This window comes from Mixophyes fleayi, chromosome 3, assembly GCF_038048845.1.
Source record: "Mixophyes fleayi isolate aMixFle1 chromosome 3, aMixFle1.hap1, whole genome shotgun sequence".
NCBI classification, from domain to species: domain Eukaryota; kingdom Metazoa; phylum Chordata; class Amphibia; order Anura; family Limnodynastidae; genus Mixophyes; species Mixophyes fleayi.
Window position 1 is genome coordinate 128,369,253 of NC_134404.1, and position 19,481 is coordinate 128,388,733.

The window sequence follows — 19,481 nt, forward strand, 5'->3', positions numbered from 1 at the left end:
ATGGACTTGGAAAGGGTGATTATTGGACCATGTTGCACTTCAGAGAAGGACATTTCTGGGTGCACTTCCAGCAGTTGAATAGAAAGTGGTATCATAGAAGATCTGAAAAGTGTGAAAATATAAACTGTGGTTGTAAAACAACGGGAATTTGGACTTTGACGTGACGTTTACACAATGTGCCTCTTCATATTTGTCTGTGTCTCCAGGCAGACAAGGTGTATCCGTGTAGCAGAGAGTAGGCAGGCATCCTGGAAACTGCACTTAATGAAACAATAACCAATATTATGTTTTATTGCAATGGGACTATTAAATAATATTAAACAGCATGCTCAAAATTATTGGAAAAAGATAGGAGAGGCAAAGTGGGTTATGTACTATCATTGCTCAAAGGTTCGTATGTGCAGTAACCCATTGCAGCCTGGTGTAAGTTAGACAATGAAAGCAATTGTCTAAGGAATAACCATACAAGTGTTTTAAAAATAATGTATTTTGCATATTTAGCTTTAATAGTACAGTCTTTCTCTATATGATGCATATACATGTGGGCTGTGTCACCACAAGCATTCAGGGTCATTTATAAAGAACAATACTTGCACTGAACAGCACACCTACATATGCAGCATTGAGCCTACTTTTACTGGTCAGCGCATACATTTGTTCACACTCACAGTGAGCCAAGTCATGACTAGTCTCCACAGCTGTTGTGTGGAATCAATGCAGTTTGCAAGTCAGGACTCAAAAACACATTTCGCACAAGATACAAAGTTCTTCCACAGGTCAAAAACATACTAATGGGTTTACTGGCTTCTAATAAAAATAGATCCCAGTGTTTGTGGTAGGGAATTTAGGCTATAAGATCAAATGGGGCATTGACAGATGTGACTGATTGCATATTCTCTGTACAGCTCTGTGTAATATGCCTTCATCCTGTGTAAAATCTCCTTTTTCAGCATTTCAATTGGCAGTGTGCAGGTTTGTAGAGCTGTAGAGGGACATGGCCTGGAAATCATTTTTTGTGACTGCTGCAGAGACATTTACAGTGTTTCATAATATTGTGAAGCAAAGGTCTCCATGCTGAGAGTAACAATACAGCTAGCGGATTATGAAGTCAGTAATGTTTAAGGCTCTTCAAGCTTATGCAACAACCATTTGGCCATCATGATAATCACTTACATGGACAGAACATTTTGTGCCACATTAATAAATCAGCACTAGATTAATTTTCATCCTTCCAGTTTTGCCTATTTTGCCTCCTTGTGTTGAGCTGCAACATGTTGCCTAAGGAATTACACACTTCTGTACTCTGCTTCCCCCTACAGGCTGTACTTGGGAAATCCCATGGATCCACCTGATATTCTAGGACTTGATCAAGGAACTCCTAGACCAACTCAGCTTCCAGGAAGGGCAAAAAGTAAGTAGCTTGTAACCAGTCATTACATCCTTATGAATGTGTTATTTGATTATCCCAAGAATATTCACAGTACATGCCCAATATAGATTCTAAAAATTGAAGGAAAACATCTGAGGTCATTCTTGAAACACAAAACAGCCAATGTACAGAGCAAAGTCAGGTTTAGTTCCATTGTGCTCCTCAGTTTACAGAAATGTGCATTCAAAAAGCGCAAAGTAAGGTGGCAACATTTGAGGAGGATCAGACGTTTGCACAGACTGAGAGAAGGAGTTGTGCAGAAGAGTGCAGCAATACTTTTGTGGAAGAGTGCAGCAATAAGATTTCCTTTTTATGATCCAAAATTATTGGAATGAGATGAAGCATGGAAGATGTTGAATTTTTAGGATCGTTCTTTGTTGGACATACAGCCTTTTTCACTTTGCAAAAGTACTTAAATTTTACATCAGCTACAACATTCTCTCTCTGTAAATCTGCAGAATGTTTTTTCAGACAGGCATTTTATCCCTAATACATTTCTATGTATTGCACTTAAATCCAAGTGCACTTATTTTTTTTTTTGTTCTTGGGCTATTTACAACTATATTTAACCAAAGAGACTTAAATTAAATATGACATGATATTTAAAATATAAATAGCAGAAAAACTATTATAATATTTAAAACTGCATTACCACATAATATATACATTTTACTAATTTAGTGATTGCCCACTGGAGCCCCGTGGGCTGCTTCACACAGCTGTTTTCCCTGGGGCTTCGCCAAATTTACAAGGACCAAACAGAAGCTGCAGTTTCTTTTTGCTCACATATCCCTACCCTCCTACACTGAGTCGCACTGTCTCAGTTTTCAGCCTGGGATGCAGGATGAACCACTCAATTTCCAGGGGGAAATAACAAATTAGAAAAATGTATAAAACCTTAAAGAACGGTGTAAAATGAAATGTTATATGTGACTTATTTATGTTTCTGTATTGTTGTATCACTTGTAGAGCAAACAATAACATGTTTTTCCACTACATTGACTTAGCTTTACATATTCGATATTGAATGCTTTCTGCAGAGTACAAATTAATTTGCCTCTGCTACAGGCAGTCCTGAGATATTTTAACACTGGCAACATATTAACACTATTTACTGTATAACATTTAGTAGACACATGGATTGATACCCCATCTCCAACTTGAAGTAATCTGCAACATCATAAATAATTTTTTATGTGTATCACAGAAAATAATGAGGGTTAGGATGTAGGATAGGAAAAATGATCTGCTACAATTCTACTCTCCTGTAGCATAAGAATAAGTCAGAGAATTTAATGTTCATAACCAATATATTTCTTATCGCCTGTGTATGTATATATGTATGTGTATATATATATATATATATATATATATATATATATATATATATATATATATATATATATATATATATATTATATGTGCGTGTGTGTGTGTATATATATATATATATATATATATATATATATATACATACATATATTAGTGTGTGTTTATTGAACAGTATATGGGGATCTTGGTCCTGTTTCTTCAGGTGGTGCCCATGTGCTTTCATAACTGTAAAATGAATCTTACATCTTTCTCGCTTGTATGTGCATCTCTCTAACATAATATCTGCTTCCCATTTCCTCCCATTCTTACGATTCTCCTTAGATTTGTTCTTTTTTTGTACTGTAATGCACTATTTTTTTAAAATTATTTTGTTCTCTGACTTTCCACTCTAATAACTTCATTTCTCACATATCCCTTCTCTCCTAAATAATTTTTTAATTTGCTAATTTATGTCCATTCTGAATCACTTTTTTCAATGCTTCGTGGCATTTCTTCTCCCAGGGGAGCCTCCGCCTCGCCCTCCTCAACCAGCTGCCCTGGTTAAGAGTAAGTTTCATCGCTTCCTCCTCCGTGTACCCTGCTCCTGCCCGCTCTGTACTCTCGTAGTTCCTCTCTCTCAAGGTACAGAGTGTGCTGTCTATGGAATAACTCTGTACTGACATTTGACCTAACACGAGTGCAGTGGAATTTGTAGATTGCTATCACTTGAGTGTAACCTTTTATTTAAAAATAAAAATGTAAAAATAGAATCTTGTTGATTTATTTAATTTGTGTTACCTTGGTAACAAGTGAATTTTATTTTTCTATTTTTGTCCATCTATATTACCGCTCATGGCTTTGATACTTTTATCCTAAAAAATCCCTGGTTCTCTTGTTACTTTGTACCTTGTCAAATTCGCTCAAATGTTGTATGAGGCTTTTTATGGGCCCTCACTTTCTTCATAGCTTTTTGTTTTTGTAAAAGGATCAATTCGACAATACTATTTATCACATATGTAACACGTTTGCAGTACAGCATGGCTAAAATGTGTCACAGTGCTCATATAATGCATCTTTTGACATTGTCCTGAAGAGAGAATGCATTTGTATCACCATTTTCTCCTGCATGAGCTGCCATTCAGTTGCATGTAGTGCTGTGTCAATAATTTAGACCTTTTGGTAAATTAGTTAAGAGTCCAAAATATAGACAACGTTTGACACTGGATCGTGCAGGAATCATTTTGCATGATGTAAATCTCACAATGACCTGTCATTTTTTTTCACAAGACAATCAACAAAGGAGTTTAAAAGCTGTGTAGTACAAAAAGCTTTTGCAGAATGATGGGTATGAAAGTATATTAAATGTTACATTGTGATTTAAAACCATGGTGATCTATCAGTAGACTCGCAGTATTTTTTATTAGTGTTTCTGCAGCCTAGAGCTTTTCTCCCTTGATGAACAGGCTTTTTGGGTTGGCTGTTGGCCTCATCTTGTAGAAAGGAATCAAGGCCAGTGGAGTAAAATTACGATAAAAACCTGTGTTTGTTTATGGAGAAACTAAAAATCACACCAACACAACCCATGTTAATGTGACATGTCTTTTTTAAAGTGATGAAGTACACTTATATGGCATGTGCCAGTTTCTGCTTCTCATGTGAATTGCTGTACCCAAAACATGCAACAGCCTAAGCAACATTTTTTCATTTTTATCTAAAAAGATTTTTTATTATTTTATTTTTTTAATCAAATGCCCAGAATATTCAGTACATGTTCTCATAATACTGAAAGCTTTCATCTAATCACAATCCATGGATTTCTTTTGTTAATTTTTATAGAACATTTACTTAAAACTTTCATCTATAGTAACTGTTTCTCGGCTTGGGAATGAAATGATAGAATAAAGATAGCTAGTGAAATTTGACATGGATTACCGTGGACCATAGGCTATAGGGAAATGCTATGTGTAAAATGGTTATAGATTTAGTATATTGGTTATTAGGCCTGCTCACTTTTGTGTGTGCAATTTTTTGTGTTTTAGTTCATTGTGATTATTTTGGTAATAACAATATTGAGAATTGCATTTCTCATTCTAATATTGTATTTATTTTATGTCCTAGAAGCCCAGTACAATCCTGTCAACGGAGAGGACGACTCTCTTTCATCAGGAATAAAGAAGATCTCCCTTAAGAAAACCACAACATCCAAAGGACTGAAATTAGTTAAACCTTCTGCACGGGTGGCTGGCACCAAAGTGACTGACCGACAGCTGCTTGGCATTAAGAGTAGCAGCTTTTCAGCAGGAGATGTTGCCTTGATAGACTTTGGAGAGGACATCAGTCCGTTAAGCCCAGGCTTCATTTCTCCTCTAGTTGAACAGACTGCACCTTCGTTAGCTAAACTGGCTATGGAAGCCTTCTCTTTGCTCGATAAAACTCCTCCCCAGAGCCCGTCGCGCTCACTTCCTCGTCCTCTTCATCCAACTCCTGTGGTGGATTGGGACACTAAGCCTCTTCCAGCTCCTCCAGCTTACGATGAGGTAGCACAGGATGAAGATGATTTTGAAGTATGCACTATAAATAGTTCTGATGTTCTTTTGGCCAACAGAGACAAGGTAACAATGAATCTACTGCAGAGGGCCAGAGAAAAAGGAGAATCTAACTATGGATATGTCCTGGAATCTGAAAGAGGCCCAGCCATTAAAGTGGAGGACAATCTGTTCCTGCCCACAAAGGATGGGAAGCAGTCCAACTTTTCTCAAACATCAGAAATATTTGAGGAGCTCCAGCAAGAATGCATGAAGCGGCTCCATGTTCCTCCATCATCCTCACTGGCATCAACCCGTAGCCCAAGCCCCTCTGTTGCCAACATAAATGTGACTGTGTCAGAGGATAAACCACAAATACCCCCACGAATACCAATACCCCCCAGACCAATTAGACGAAATGAGCATGAACGCTGGTCTGGAGAGCTGTCTCCAGCTTTTGGAATGGAGGAAGTGGGACGGGCTCCATTGCTGCCTCCACGAGACCCACTGTCTCAGCCCACATCCCGGACTCCTAGCCCTTTTCATGTGGGCTCACCCCAGCAGAGGTCCAACCTCTGCTCTCCCATGTTCATTGGGCTTTCTACTTCTCCTGGGAAACCTATGCCCACCACTCAAAGCTTTGCATCAGACCCTAAATATGCCACTCCCAAGGTTATACAAGCTCAAGGTAAAGATGTTTCCAAAGGTCCTTGCATCTTGCCTATTGTGAAAGATGGTAAGAAAGTTAGCAACACTCATTACTACCTTTTGCCTGAGAGACCTTCATACTTGGACAAATATGAGAAATTTTTCAAGGAGGCCCGAAGTCCAGAAGAGACTTCAATGAGCAGAAGTATCACTACGGCCACTGTTAGGCCGATGGTACAGCAAATGGACTGTAAAGCCAACTTTTCATCTAATAACAGTAACGGTTCATCCAAGAGTGCTGTGAAGACCTCCTGTAGTCTGCAAAAGATTGTTTATGATGGCCCAGATAATTTCAGGCCCCCAGAAAAAATCCGACTGGTGAGTTTTATGTAACTCCATGTTGGTATGAAAATTGCCAAATTGTTCTAAATCAGATCTCTAGTGTAACTGTTATGTCCCCTACTATTTATTAGAAGTATGTTTTCATACAGTTAGTGAAAGCCCAGAGAGATATAATGTGTAAGTTGCTATCATTGTGTAAAGACTAAATGTTTGTATAGTAATCTTGTGAAACATTTAGTAATTGATCTGAGATTAGGGGGTATAGTTACTAAACTGCGTGTTTGATAAAGTGGAGATGTTACCTATAGCAACCAATAAGATTCTAGCTGTCATTTATTTAATCATTCTACAAAATGACAGCTAGAATGTGATTGATTGCTATAGACAACATCTCCACTTTTTCAAACCCGCAGTTTAGTAAATATACCCCTAGGACACTACAACCACTTTTTACATACTTTTATCATTCTTAAAGCTAAAGTGCCACACAGGCAGTTCATGTCCTGCCTTTTTTTCAACTACCAAAATGCAGTGTTAATAGCAATGCAAGTTTGTTTTTATTGATATCATATACTATCTACACAGAGTATTGGTATGAGCCTCATGTGTCAGCAGTTCAGAAAATCGATAATTGGGTTTCGGTTAAAGACAGAAATTATGTTCCATTTGACCAGTTGATAAAAAGCTCAGGCAAATGTTTCACATGTGACCCTGGCCTTAGAAACCTAAAAAAATAATCAGAAATTATGTGGTCACGTAGGATTATTTAGCGATTTGTGAGAAAGTGTTTTCCAAATATTGCAAAAGCAGAACTGTAGTGTAAAGAGCCATTTCAATTATTAGTGGTGTGCCGCGGAGTGCCTCTGGAATAGCGGTGAAGGTTCTTCGCAGTTAAGCAACATCACAGAGGTGCGCAGGAAAATCTGCAATATTGGGCTATTGTAATACCCAGAAATTTACGCAATCGGACATTGGGATAAGGTCCAGCGACACATCACTAGTAACTGAATCAGCCCCTAAGAGTGTTCAAGAGCTAGAAAAAAATCCTGGTTGCTAGATTACTATGACAACTACAAAAAAAAATACAACCTGCTACTTCTTCCTCTTACCCCTTGTGTATTTTATTGCTAGCGATAAAACTTCCTATGCACAGCGTTATAAAACATTGTGCTGTTACAGGAGTAAACGAAGAATGATGATCAATTCCGAAGGACAATTGAATGGCAAAGTAGGAATGTGTGCTGATTATTAGATTTTCTTTTGCGGGGCAAGAGATTTAAAAGGAATTCAAGAAGTAGAGGGGGCAGTTAGAAGTTTCCCTGCTTACTTTGATCCCGCAAAAGTCTATTTGCAATGAGAAAAGAACTGTTGTAAATGAGGCTGGGGTGAGAAATCTTAGCAGACCAAAGGAAAGGTTTAAATTATTATTATTATTATTGTCGTTTATTTGTTAGGCACCACAAGGTTTCCGCAGCGCCGTACATGGTACAAACAGTAGACTATACAGGGTAAAACAGTACAGAACAATAAACACAAAGTACCAGTACTTCAGAAACTCCAGGCAGGCAAATACAGTTGAGACGGAGCGGAAGAACAGGTGTGGAGACAGGAGGGAAGAGGGGCCCTGCTCATACGAGAAATTTAAATGAAATTTAAATAAATAGTTTTATCTAAAGTGATAGTAGGCTGAACTTTGCAGCAACAATTTTACACATTCTATTATAAGGCAAAAAGAGGCAGCACAGATAGCAGTCCTGCGGGGACAGCAAAATGTAGGCAGTTAGTTCAAACATTTGTAATGTTCTTGCATCAAAAATCCAAATGTATCAGAATAGGCACAAGGCTGCATTTGTATTCTCTTGCACATTTCTAGGTGTTCTCACAGTGCTACAGTGCAGAGTGGTCTCACAGGTGCGGTTCCAAACACTGGATTGTGACCATGCATCTCTGTAGGGCAAGTGGTTACTTTTCAGGTTATAAATGAGGCCCAACGACACTTGAAAAGAACGTCTATTATATATGTCAATAATGTTGTTTTACCTGTAGAATTGTATCTCATCTAGCAGGCTAAGTTACTGCATTAAGATCACTGCTTGACTTTGGGCAGCAGGCCATGCATCTAATATTTATGGCTTCCACACTTACCTGTCACCTGCACCCAGCAGCATATTAAACAGATGTCTCATGAGACATCATATAACTAAACATACATTACACATACAGGACCTGATGCAGAGCTGGTTTCAAATTGGGTGTCCGTTACACTTTAAGGGGGAATTCAGTTAGCCGCATTACTATAACAAGTAACGCGGCCTGCGCACTATTACCGACGTTACGTTAATAGTTATGGTAATTTCAATGCCGGCTTTTTGCTCGCGGCCCAGGGTGCTGAGAGCAGAAACCAGGGTTAAAATTACCATATTAACAGTAATAGATTTAGCGCTGCATTACTCGCGGCAGAATAGAATTTTCCCCTAAAAGCTACATGGAAAAATTGCGTATTTATGTGCAACAAACACATTCAATATTCGTCATCATTAAAACTGTATATATATATCCATCTATCTCTGAATCAACTCTGCCTGCTGTATGAAAACAACAAATAAATTTGAATAAACACGTGCACAAAAGCATAATGTATGCACGATGGTTAAAGAAAGCACCAAACGGCGTCTGTGGTGCAATTGTATACACAGCTAATCACAAGCGGCACTAGTACCGGAGACTGTCATCATCTGCTATTTGCACCTGACATTGATGGTCACCCGCACGTAATACATTTTTCATGCATACATGCATCTTTATCCTGGTCTGCATCCTTTCTCAATTGTGTGAACACTCTCTTAGAGTGCTCGGCCTACATTAGCATGCCCACATTCTGATCATGCGCAGAGCTGCTTCACGCAAATATACACAAACTGTCGTAGTGAGTACTCTATATAAGCCCTGCTGTGTGTTCAACTTGTACATTTTTAAAATATTTTTTCAATTACTGTATGAAGTTATCCCTCCTAATTCTTATCTTACCAGGCAGCTTAGTTGCACACTATCTCTAGTTGTGGGCTGTCAAAAGGCAATGGCAGACAGTACACCTGCTGGAGGGGGACAGAGCAGCCAGGGCAGTAGCTCTGCCCATGTACAGGGTGCATAATGTTTATACAAGTTTCATTATGTATGTCCACATTACACTTTTAATATATGTCTTTGTGCAGATGATTTTCCCAGCCTTTGTCATGTGTTTGGTCCAAGACAATAATAGTGGCAAAAATAGAAACATCACTGAAAAAAAACAAAAACCTGTATCACTTTTGAACCATCCACTTAAATAAAAACAACATTTAAATTTTTATATATGTCTTGAGTATTAGAAAACAATGGATCTTTTCTGTATCCCACTTGTCCACTTGTTCATTTTAATACTGTAATTACAATGGTAATTGTGTGTCAATAAATACATTTTTCCATAGAGAATGCACATGAATGGTGTAAAAGGCCATCTGTAAATATATTGGTGCCGCTCGATTTTTGCCATCTCTGAGCATATGTAAAATATAAATTTGTTCGGGGCAGGAAGGTTCTCTGGCTACTTGCTAAACTGAGAATGCATTTAAGTGCACGACATTGCGGAAGATGAATGACATTTGCAATGTGCATCTGTGTTCTTGCAGTTTCATAAATCAGAGAAAAATAAGCCCGCGCTCGGTATATCCCATATTTTATGTGGTACCAGCTGCGTGGTAATATAAATGCCCATATATGTATACAAAACAAAAAGAAATTTGTCAGCGCTTATCCTTTAAACTGCATATCTGTGTGTGTCTAGCAAAATTAAAACATGAGGTATTAGTTCATATTTTGATCAAAAGACTTAAGCCTGCATCCCAACGTCAAGGGTACCTCATTATATGCAGGTCCTACACTGACCTATATGCTTTAAACACTATTAAAATGCAGTTAAAATCAAATGCACAACCAAATAAAATATGGGATATACCGAGCTCGGGCGTATTGCCAAGCAGCTGGTACCATATATAATGTGGGATATACCAAGCGCGGGCTTATTTTTCTCTGGTTTTGTTTCAAAATATTGCCTTTTTGTCATAGCAGCTGTCCATCAAGCCTATTTAAGGCAGATTTGGGTGTGGCTCACAAGCCAGCCTTTGCTAGATGTAAACCCCTATACCTGGGAGGTGAGTGCATCTGATTTTAACTGCATTTTAATAGTGTTTAAAGCATATAGGTCAGTTTCATAAATGACCCCTTATTTTTAAACAGGCTTTGTTGATTGGAATTGACACTCTAACATAATGCAATTTTATTTATAGTTCATTAAGTATTTGTAGTGTGACAGTAGTATTCTTGTTCTCTGCTTTAGTTTTGTTGAATCCTGTATCATTTATCAGGTTATTCTAACATTTAAATTCTTCCACATTCTCAGGTGCAGGACATGGTCCATGGAGTCACCACAGAGGAGTGTCAGACAGCTCTACAGAACCATGGCTGGAATGTTCAGAAAGCAATCCAGTACCTAAAGGTATAGTATACACCCCAACACCTTCTATCCACAGAGACCAGGCTGCAACATCTTAATTAACTTTCTTATTTAAAATAATAGCAACAAGTCTTGCACATGTAAACATACTTATCTCCAATTCCTGAAAAACCTATTGGGCACATAAAAGTGAAATCATCTGCACATACATCTGGTGGTAGACTAAGGGTACTGCATGTCAAACATCTTAATAGAAAAATGACGTATTGCAAAAATTTGTTGCCACGATATGTGTTCCTATCATCATCATCATCACCATTTATTTATATAGCGCCACTGATTCCGCAGCGCTGTACAGAGAACTCATTCACATCTGTCCCTGCCCCACTGGAGCTCACAGTCTAAATTCCCTAACACACACTCACACACAGACAGAGAGGGAGACAGACAGACAGACAGGTAGAGACTAGGGTCAATTTTTTTGATAGTAGCCAATTAACCTACTAGTATGTTTTTGGAGTGTGGGAGGAAACCGGAGCACCCGGAGGAAACCCACGCAAACACAGGGAGAACATACAAACTCCACACAGATAAGGCCATGGTTCCTATGAAGAGCAATGTTGTGTTACACTAATGCCAGTGGGATGTGCTGGGTGCCATGTAATGCTTGCTACATTTTTAGTAGGCAGTAGTGAAACTGCTGGAAGTAAAATGAATTATCAGCTGTACAAAATCGAGGGAACACTGCCAAAAACTTAAGGCAGAATACATTCTAGGCTTTCCAAAATAAATATCTTCCAACAAAATGTCCAACAATGATGTAGGCTAACTAGGGTGTCGGTGGTAATTTCTCCAAATAAAGCATTCCTTTATTATTACCACCCTACAATTCAACAATACATGTTTGTTAACTAGGCTTCCCCATGCTTAGCATGGGAAAGGACTCCTATGCTAGACCTGGTGAATCTTATCACTGATCGACCCCTTGATGTATACCCGTTTTTGCCGGAGATGGGGCTTTTCTCTCTTTAATAAATATACCACTATAATCTAAGTGGAGGAAAGATAGTCTTAAAGGCATTTTGTAGATGGAAATGGATATAAAAGATATAGACATGTCAAAAACAATCCTAACTTGAAGTTGTTTTGCAGAGTTCCTGAGTATAACGCAAAAGAATACATACATGACTATCCATAATAAACATAATGGTTGCCATGTGCTGACTTGACATGCCCTAAATTGAAATCCCATCTCCTAGATGATTGGCACTGCTATGACAAATACACATTGTTTATAGACAAGTCATTTCTCATTATTTCCTTTTTAGCGATTCCATTAATTTAGTAAACTGATTTGCTTTCTTTTGCAACTTGCATTCTTTATACAGCACCCCTACAGTCACTATTGATAGTTCGAATATGTATTTGATTGGATGACGTAACAACATTTGTTGTCTTATGTAGCTAAAATATATTAATTGTATTTAATTGCATTCTCTCTATTAATTATTTACCAAAATGAACTGTGCAGTAAAACATGACAACCTATCAGACATCTTGTTTTCACCGCCTAGCATGTATTAAATCAATCCAAAGCCATTGTTAATTGGATACTGTGTGTTACTGCCATTTGGTCCTTGTTTGTTAAAGGTTAATTCCACCCAAACCTAAATATTCAGTTTTGGGTGGCATTGCCTTGTATAAAATGATTTTCTCCTTTCAATTGATATGGCAATTGGGTGTGACCTCCAATGCAGTCCTTACTCCTGATCTTGCAGACCTGTTAATATTAAGATCAGGGTTGTCAAAGCCCCTCCCCTAAAACTTCCTATTCTTGTAAATGAGAAGTTCATGGGGGTGGGTTTTTACAACGTCTACCAGGATCTGTTAGAGAGCGATAGAGGGTCGTTCTGGTTGAACGGTTAGACAACACCAGCTGTATTGCTGTATAAACAGTGTAGATAAGATTTCCAATTTTTCTTTTACTTAATTCCGGCCAAACCTACTTTTTGAATTTTGGGTGGAATTGGACCTAGATAACTTTCTGTGTTCTTACACCTAAAAACTACCACATTTGTTGGTACTGCAGGTGGAGCAGCTGTTTTGCCTCGGACTGAAGACCCGAGTGGAGTGCCATAAAGTTTTGGAGACATTTGACTGGAACCTGGAGACTGCTAGCTCCCACCTTCTGGAGTCATACAGCAGCTCTCAACAAAAGTAAGGATACTGCACTCTCCCTTACTATTTGCAGTGTACATAAATAGGTCAAATACTGTATGCAAACACTTGGCATGTAGACTATATGAAGGAAAATTTAATCAAAATATAATGACTATATGAAGAAAGATATAACATGGTAAGACTAAAGGAACTGCACAGCAACATTCACCATACTGCTGTCCCCAAATCTAAATAAAATAAGGACCTCCAGATTACTGGTAGATTATTTTTACACTGATTGAAATAATATCTTTTCAGGCTTCTCCAGCAGTGGTTGAGAGAGGAGTAATTGCTGAATGCATTTCCCTCTGAACACAACATGTACTCAATTATTGCTACAAAAATGGAGATCCATTGCTTACTGAAACTCATCAGATAAAGCACTGTTACCATGTCTTTCACTGAGACTGAGCCCTTAAACTACTCTTTCCTGCTAGCAGAATAAAGAGAGAATCCAGACTTTGAGCTAGATTTACTAAGCTGCGGGTTTGAAAAAGTGGGGATGTTGCCTATAGCAACCAATCAGATTCTAGCTGTCATTTTGTAGAAAGCACTAAATAAATGAAAGCTAAAATCGGATTGGTTGCTATAGGCAACATCCCCACTTTTTCAAACCCGCTGCTTAGTAAATCTAGCCCTTTGACTTTTCATCCACATGAAACACAATCCATTATGAATAGATGGTGGTTCCCATACTGGCTATATGATTATATATAATCACAAACATAATGAATGTATTACTTGCACATTTACAGTAGAAAACACTTATCCACTGTCTATTCCTCTATGTGAATTGAAAGTTACTATCTCCACATATTACACAATTCATTTTCTAAATATTGAATTAGGTTTCCAGTTGACTGTGTCTTAGAAACAGAAAATAATTGATTGGCCTAAAACTGTCAGGACAAATCATTTAGTAATATGGCTGAGTATATTTCCTACCTCTATAACTGGGTAAATACACAATAATGTATATTGACTACAGCACATTGAACATTGAGTTATTAATTAGGAAATCATAGGCTGATATATCTTGCTTTTATTATATTTTGCAGGTGATGATGCAACACCTCTGAAGACGTTGTCGACCTGCACAACATATATCTACCTGGACTCATCTGCTTAAAGCATTCATTGACCTGGACATTGCAACGCACCTCTTATCTTGGAGCCTGCCCACACAGGGTTTCCTAAAACCTGAAGGGTCAACCGTTAAACCAACCCAGTGTTCTGCTACATGGACATGTGTTAATGTTGCATTTTCTTTCTTAAAGTGTTTTTGTTTTTTTTCTCCCTCTCCTGTCGTTCATTTGAGAAACTCATTGTTTTTATAAAAAAAGATGTGTAATTTTAATATATAAATATCTATATATATGACTAGATATATATAAATATAAGATATAAAGTTTATTTGGAGAAAAGACCTAATTGTGAATTCGTTTTGTGGCTACAGAGAATGATATACTTTAATCATTGACCATTACAACGACAGAAGCACAATCCACAGGTGCATTTTTAAATAGTGGTTTAAATAAATCAAATATTTTTACAAATATTGGAAGTCCATTCAAAACACTTAGTTACACTCCACTAGAGAGACATCTAAATATAAAAGGATAATACCTTATTATTTTAATCAGTTTTCTTTTCTGAAGCCTGCGTTGGCAATCTCTATTAAATGATAAGTGTACCATTGTCAACTTAATTTATGTTGGAGTTAAATAAACAAAATAGACCCAGAGGGCAGACTTATTTAAGTGCAAGGTGCAGGATGTTTACAGTACTAAAACTTTGCTTTTTAAAATAAACAATGTTTTATGTGCCCATAAATGCACGCAGGAACACAGCTCCAATTGGACCTTGCGCTTAATTGAATCTGCCCCATAGGATCTATTCTATATCTACTGGGACTATTGATTATATACACTCTCTAGTAGTTGGGTCCAACATGTACCTTTTTCTTCTGACTTTCCATATTCAAGGGGCGTATGTAGTAATTTGTCTTCATTCAATACCCAAAGCTGCATCACAAATGCAAAAACATTGGGTTTAAACTGCTTAATAAGAATAGTTGAAAGCTATTTTGTCCAAACCTTTGACATATAGAACGTGACAGTGTTGCTGGGATTAGACAGTCGACTGCATACTTCCTGTGTATTGCAAAACTGAAAAAAAGGTACATGCCAGATGCACCCTACAAAGGCAATATTTTTCCTTTTGAGATAAGCAATATTGGGCTGTTCATAAACAAAACCAAGAAAATGTGCAAAAAAAAAAAACAGCGAATCAAATGGTGTACCCTGATGTGTATTCTATTGTGTCAGATGAGAAGTTACAAAGAGGTAAAAGAATATACTTCAATAGTGCAGCAGCAAACCTCTACCCAGCTACTCACTTCAGAAAGAGGAAAATGTTATATCCCCCCCCCCCCGCACTCGTAGCCATCTTGACACGTTAAACCACACACACACAGCTGTAGAAATGGAAGCATTTGAGAACTCCCAGGAAAGACAAGACAGTACACCTACTGTTACAACCTATCAAAAGTGATTTATACTTATTTCCACTTTAATATCTCTCCCTCTTTCTCTCTCTTTCTACTTAACTTCACTCTTTGGGTGTGGTGCACTGTCTGCAGAGCTATCTGTCCAGAACATAGGAGTTCCAGTCTCCGGATGACCTTTTGTCTTTTATGAAGGGCATAATGATGTTCCTCCTCTCAATCTTTCACTGAATCATGACGGCAATCTGACAGGCCTATTCTCTTTGGGCAACAATTATAAATAAGTTAAAGGTACTAGGAAAGTGCACTTGGTTGGTGCAAAAAACTTTCCATTGAAATATAGGTAGACACCTGGGGGTAAATGTATCAAGGTCCAGTTTTGCAAATCCAGCGATTTTCTCGGGAGAGTTGAAACTCACAGATGTATAAAGCAAAGATTTCATGTAAAATTGCCAGAGTTGTGCTTCTGTCAAAATCGCTATTTCCAAAATCGATAGAGATCAAACTCCCGACTGTTTGCCACTCTGGCTATACAAGTCTCAAATGTATGAAGCTGCGATTAAGCAAACTCAGGAGAGTTTGCTTTAAAACACGCCAGATACAACACGCTGCTTGATAGCAGCGTGTTGTATAAACACATCACTGTTACACTGCCTGTCATACGGCAGCTGTTAAAACTGTAAAAAATAGATGAAAGTTTAAAAAATGGCATGCCCACACTATTTATGGCACCCGGGCTGGCTGAGACTTTTAGTTCCACGAAACAAAATGGCGTCCTTTTTTTTTTTTTTTAATACATTAATCGCAGTTATTACCCTACACCCACCACCCAGTGGTGTAGGAAAAGCCCTAGTGCTATCAGAACTGGGCTGGGTGTCCCTAGAGGGGGGCCCCGCTCAGGGCCATCTTTTCCGATGGGCAGGTGCCCGGGGGCCCCACAGGCAAGAGGGCCCCATAGACAGGGCTCTTAAGTAAAATAAATAATCCTGCAAAAAAAAATAAAAAAAAATCCTGCAAATATATCTATCTACTTATATATCTATATATATATATATATATATATATATATACATATATCTATATATATATATATATCTATATATATATATATCTATATATATATATCTATATATATCTATATATATATATATATATATATATATATATATATATATATAGCTATATATGATACACATATATAGAGGTGGGGGCCCCGCTGCACTGCTCTGCCCGGGGGCCCATAATGTTGTTAAGGTGGCCCTGGGCGCCCTCATTTTTATCGGCGGACCCCACTCCCTAGGGAATCCAGCCCAGCGCTTGAACAGCCTGGAGTTGGTTGTCATTATGGCAGTGGTCCCCCTGCCACGTGTCCCTCTGCTATAGTACCACCACTGGCTGGTTTGCCTAGTGCTGGTTCCTTGAAAATCGGGGGGGGCCCCCACGCAAGTTTTTTCCCCAATTTTAACGGAACCAGCAGTAGTCTGGCAGCACTAGGGCTAATACTAAATAGAGGGAGGACCCAACGCTTTTTTTTTTACTTTGATCTTTTTCTAACAGTTTTGACAGCTTTTAACAGTGATGTGTTTATAGAACACGCTGCTACAACACAGGAGAGTTAGCTAACATGGGAGTGTTTTACATCGCAGCAAATCGCCAGAGATGACCAGCGATTGTGAAGATCAGGGTAAAAATCGAAAGCTTGATACATTTGAGAATTTAACTAAAATCTGTCGCGATTTTAACACGCTGAAAAAAAATCGGACCTTGATACATTTACCCCCTGATCTCTATTCTCTCTAGGCACACATAAGAATCAGGGCATTGTGAGGCTTGGAAAGATGCTTGGGGTCAACAACTAAAGGTGAAATGTTCCATAATTTCTTAATATTCACCCCTTGGAGTTCATTTAAATATATTGTCCTGCAACACAAATTTTTGGAACATGGGTAGTCTGCTCACTTTAAAAATAGGCACTTGATATCACAATATGGCATATTCTCTGCAGGGACTGCAGTCTTGAGTTTTGAAAATAACTTATTGACACAATGTATAAATCAAAACCTCAGCATTAATTATATGTATGGTACGTATTTTAACCACTAGAACTTATGTAAAAGATTAAAAAAACTTAAAAAATAATTCCATAGAACAAAACTATATAACAATGTAGAGAAATGAAAAGGGGAATAATAAGCAAACACCTGCCATAATCGAACTAACTTTATACACAGATTTGTCTAGCTGAAGAAATAGAGTTGTAAATATTTCAGGTCTCCGGAGGTCACATGGTATTAGATGAGGTTGCCACAGTCTGCATGAGATAGTCTGCTTCATATAGGGAATAACAGGATCCGTCTTTAGCTTATATTTTACCAAAGCATCTCCATTATTCAAATCCTGTAGTTTGGTAGACAGTGCTAACCAAAGACCTATATAATTTACTGGCTATAGAAAGACCTGTATATGTATAGTAGTATAGTATATAATGGTTATATGCTATCAGAGTAGTTGAAAGAAACTGATTTTAAAGCGCAAGAATTGTCAATAAGTAAAGATGCATTCCTTTCCAATGCACTGTGACACTTCTCAAAATTGAGATTTATTGCTTAACATACTGGAACTTTAAGGAGAATGTAGTCCTAATTTGAGGATGTGGGGTAGAGATTCAGGGCTGTTGTAATAAATGGGATATTGTCCTGTATTCACCAGGACCTTGAAGTGACAATTAAACTTTCAAGAAATGCAGCCTAGATAGATGTCCCAGGAGCGCTTCTATCTCAGCCTCCATAAGTAGACAAGTATCCCATTGTTTCAATTAGGGGTGTGCACCGGCCACTTTTAGTGTTTTGGGTTTTGGGTTCTGATTAGCTTGAGTTTTTTGGGTTCTGATTTGTTTTGCCAAAACACCTGACGAAAGGTTTTGGTTCTGATTTAGGGTTTTGGGTTGTGATTTATTTTTAAAAAAGCATAAAAAGTGCTAAAATCCAGTTTTTGTTTTTTTTTTTCCACTCCTATGCTATTATTAACCTCAATAACATTCAATAACAATCATTTCCACTAATTTCCAGTCTATGCAGAACACCTCACACCTCACAATATTGTTTTTAGTCCAAAACGTTGCACCGAGGTAGCTGGATGTCTAAGCTAAGCGACACAAGTGGGCGGAACAAACACGTGGCCCATCGTAGGTGGCTGTGTAGGCTTGAATGGCCTTTTTCTGCTCCTCCATCCTCTGCAGCATATAGAGGGTGGAGTTCAAGCGCGTCATTGCCTCTTGTTTTCGATGATGACAGGACATTTTAATTATTTTTTTCTTTGGCAGCAACACTGAACGTAGTTTAATATCTGATACGCAGCTATCTGGACTGCATAGTGGAGTGGCCCCGGTACCCAATTTGGTACCGGGGCCACAATACCTCCTCCATCTGGTCTGAATTCCACTGCACAGATGGCTGCTGCTCCATCCTCTGCAGCATATAGAGGGTGGAGTTCTAGCGCATCATTACCTCTTGTTTTCGATGATGACAGGACATTTTAATTATTTTTTTCTTTGGCAGCAACACTGAACGTAGTTTAATATCTGATACGCAGCTATCTGGACTGCGTAGTGGAGTGGCCCTGTACCAAATTGGGTACCGCTGCACAAAACCTCCTTCAACTAGTCTAAATTCCACTGCACAGATGGCGGACACCGGATGCATGTCTAACACCAACATAGCTGTGCCGGTGACATGGCCTGCAGGACTATCTCTGATGGAGATAGAACTAGGCCCCAAAGAGCACATAATGCCAAAAAAAGAGTTGCAAGATGGAATTGTCCTTGGGCCCTCCCATCCACCCTGATGTTGTTGAAATAGGACATGCGCACTTTAACAAACCAATCATTTCAGCGAAAGGGCCTACCAAACTGTGGCTGAAATGATTGGTTTGTTTGGGCCCCCACACAAAAAAAGCTATTCATCTCTCCCTGTACAAACTAAACTGGCTCTACTGAGGCAAGATGTCGTC

The 19,481-nt window shown here is 38.3% G+C and overlaps 1 protein-coding gene across 4 annotated transcripts in view; it reads left to right on the forward strand.

Annotated features, from left to right (window-relative positions):
- The window catches only part of TNK2 (tyrosine kinase non receptor 2), a 127,244-nt gene extending 112,986 nt beyond the window's left edge, over window positions 1-14,258 (forward strand). For 3 of the 4 annotated variants that reach the window (XM_075202343.1, XM_075202341.1, XM_075202340.1), the window contains 6 exons: window positions 1,320-1,411; window positions 3,263-3,307; window positions 4,859-6,291; window positions 10,694-10,789; window positions 12,837-12,964; window positions 14,026-14,258. In XM_075202343.1, the coding sequence (XP_075058444.1) occupies window positions 1,320-1,411; window positions 3,263-3,307; window positions 4,859-6,291; window positions 10,694-10,789; window positions 12,837-12,964; window positions 14,026-14,029 (1,798 nt within the window). In that variant the 3' untranslated portion in view covers window positions 14,030-14,258. The remainder of the gene's footprint in view (window positions 1-1,319; window positions 1,412-3,262; window positions 3,308-4,858; window positions 6,292-10,693; window positions 10,790-12,836; window positions 12,965-14,025) is intronic. The other variant, XM_075202342.1, reaches the window with a different exon arrangement.
- Window positions 14,259-19,481: the final 5,223 nt, after the last annotated feature.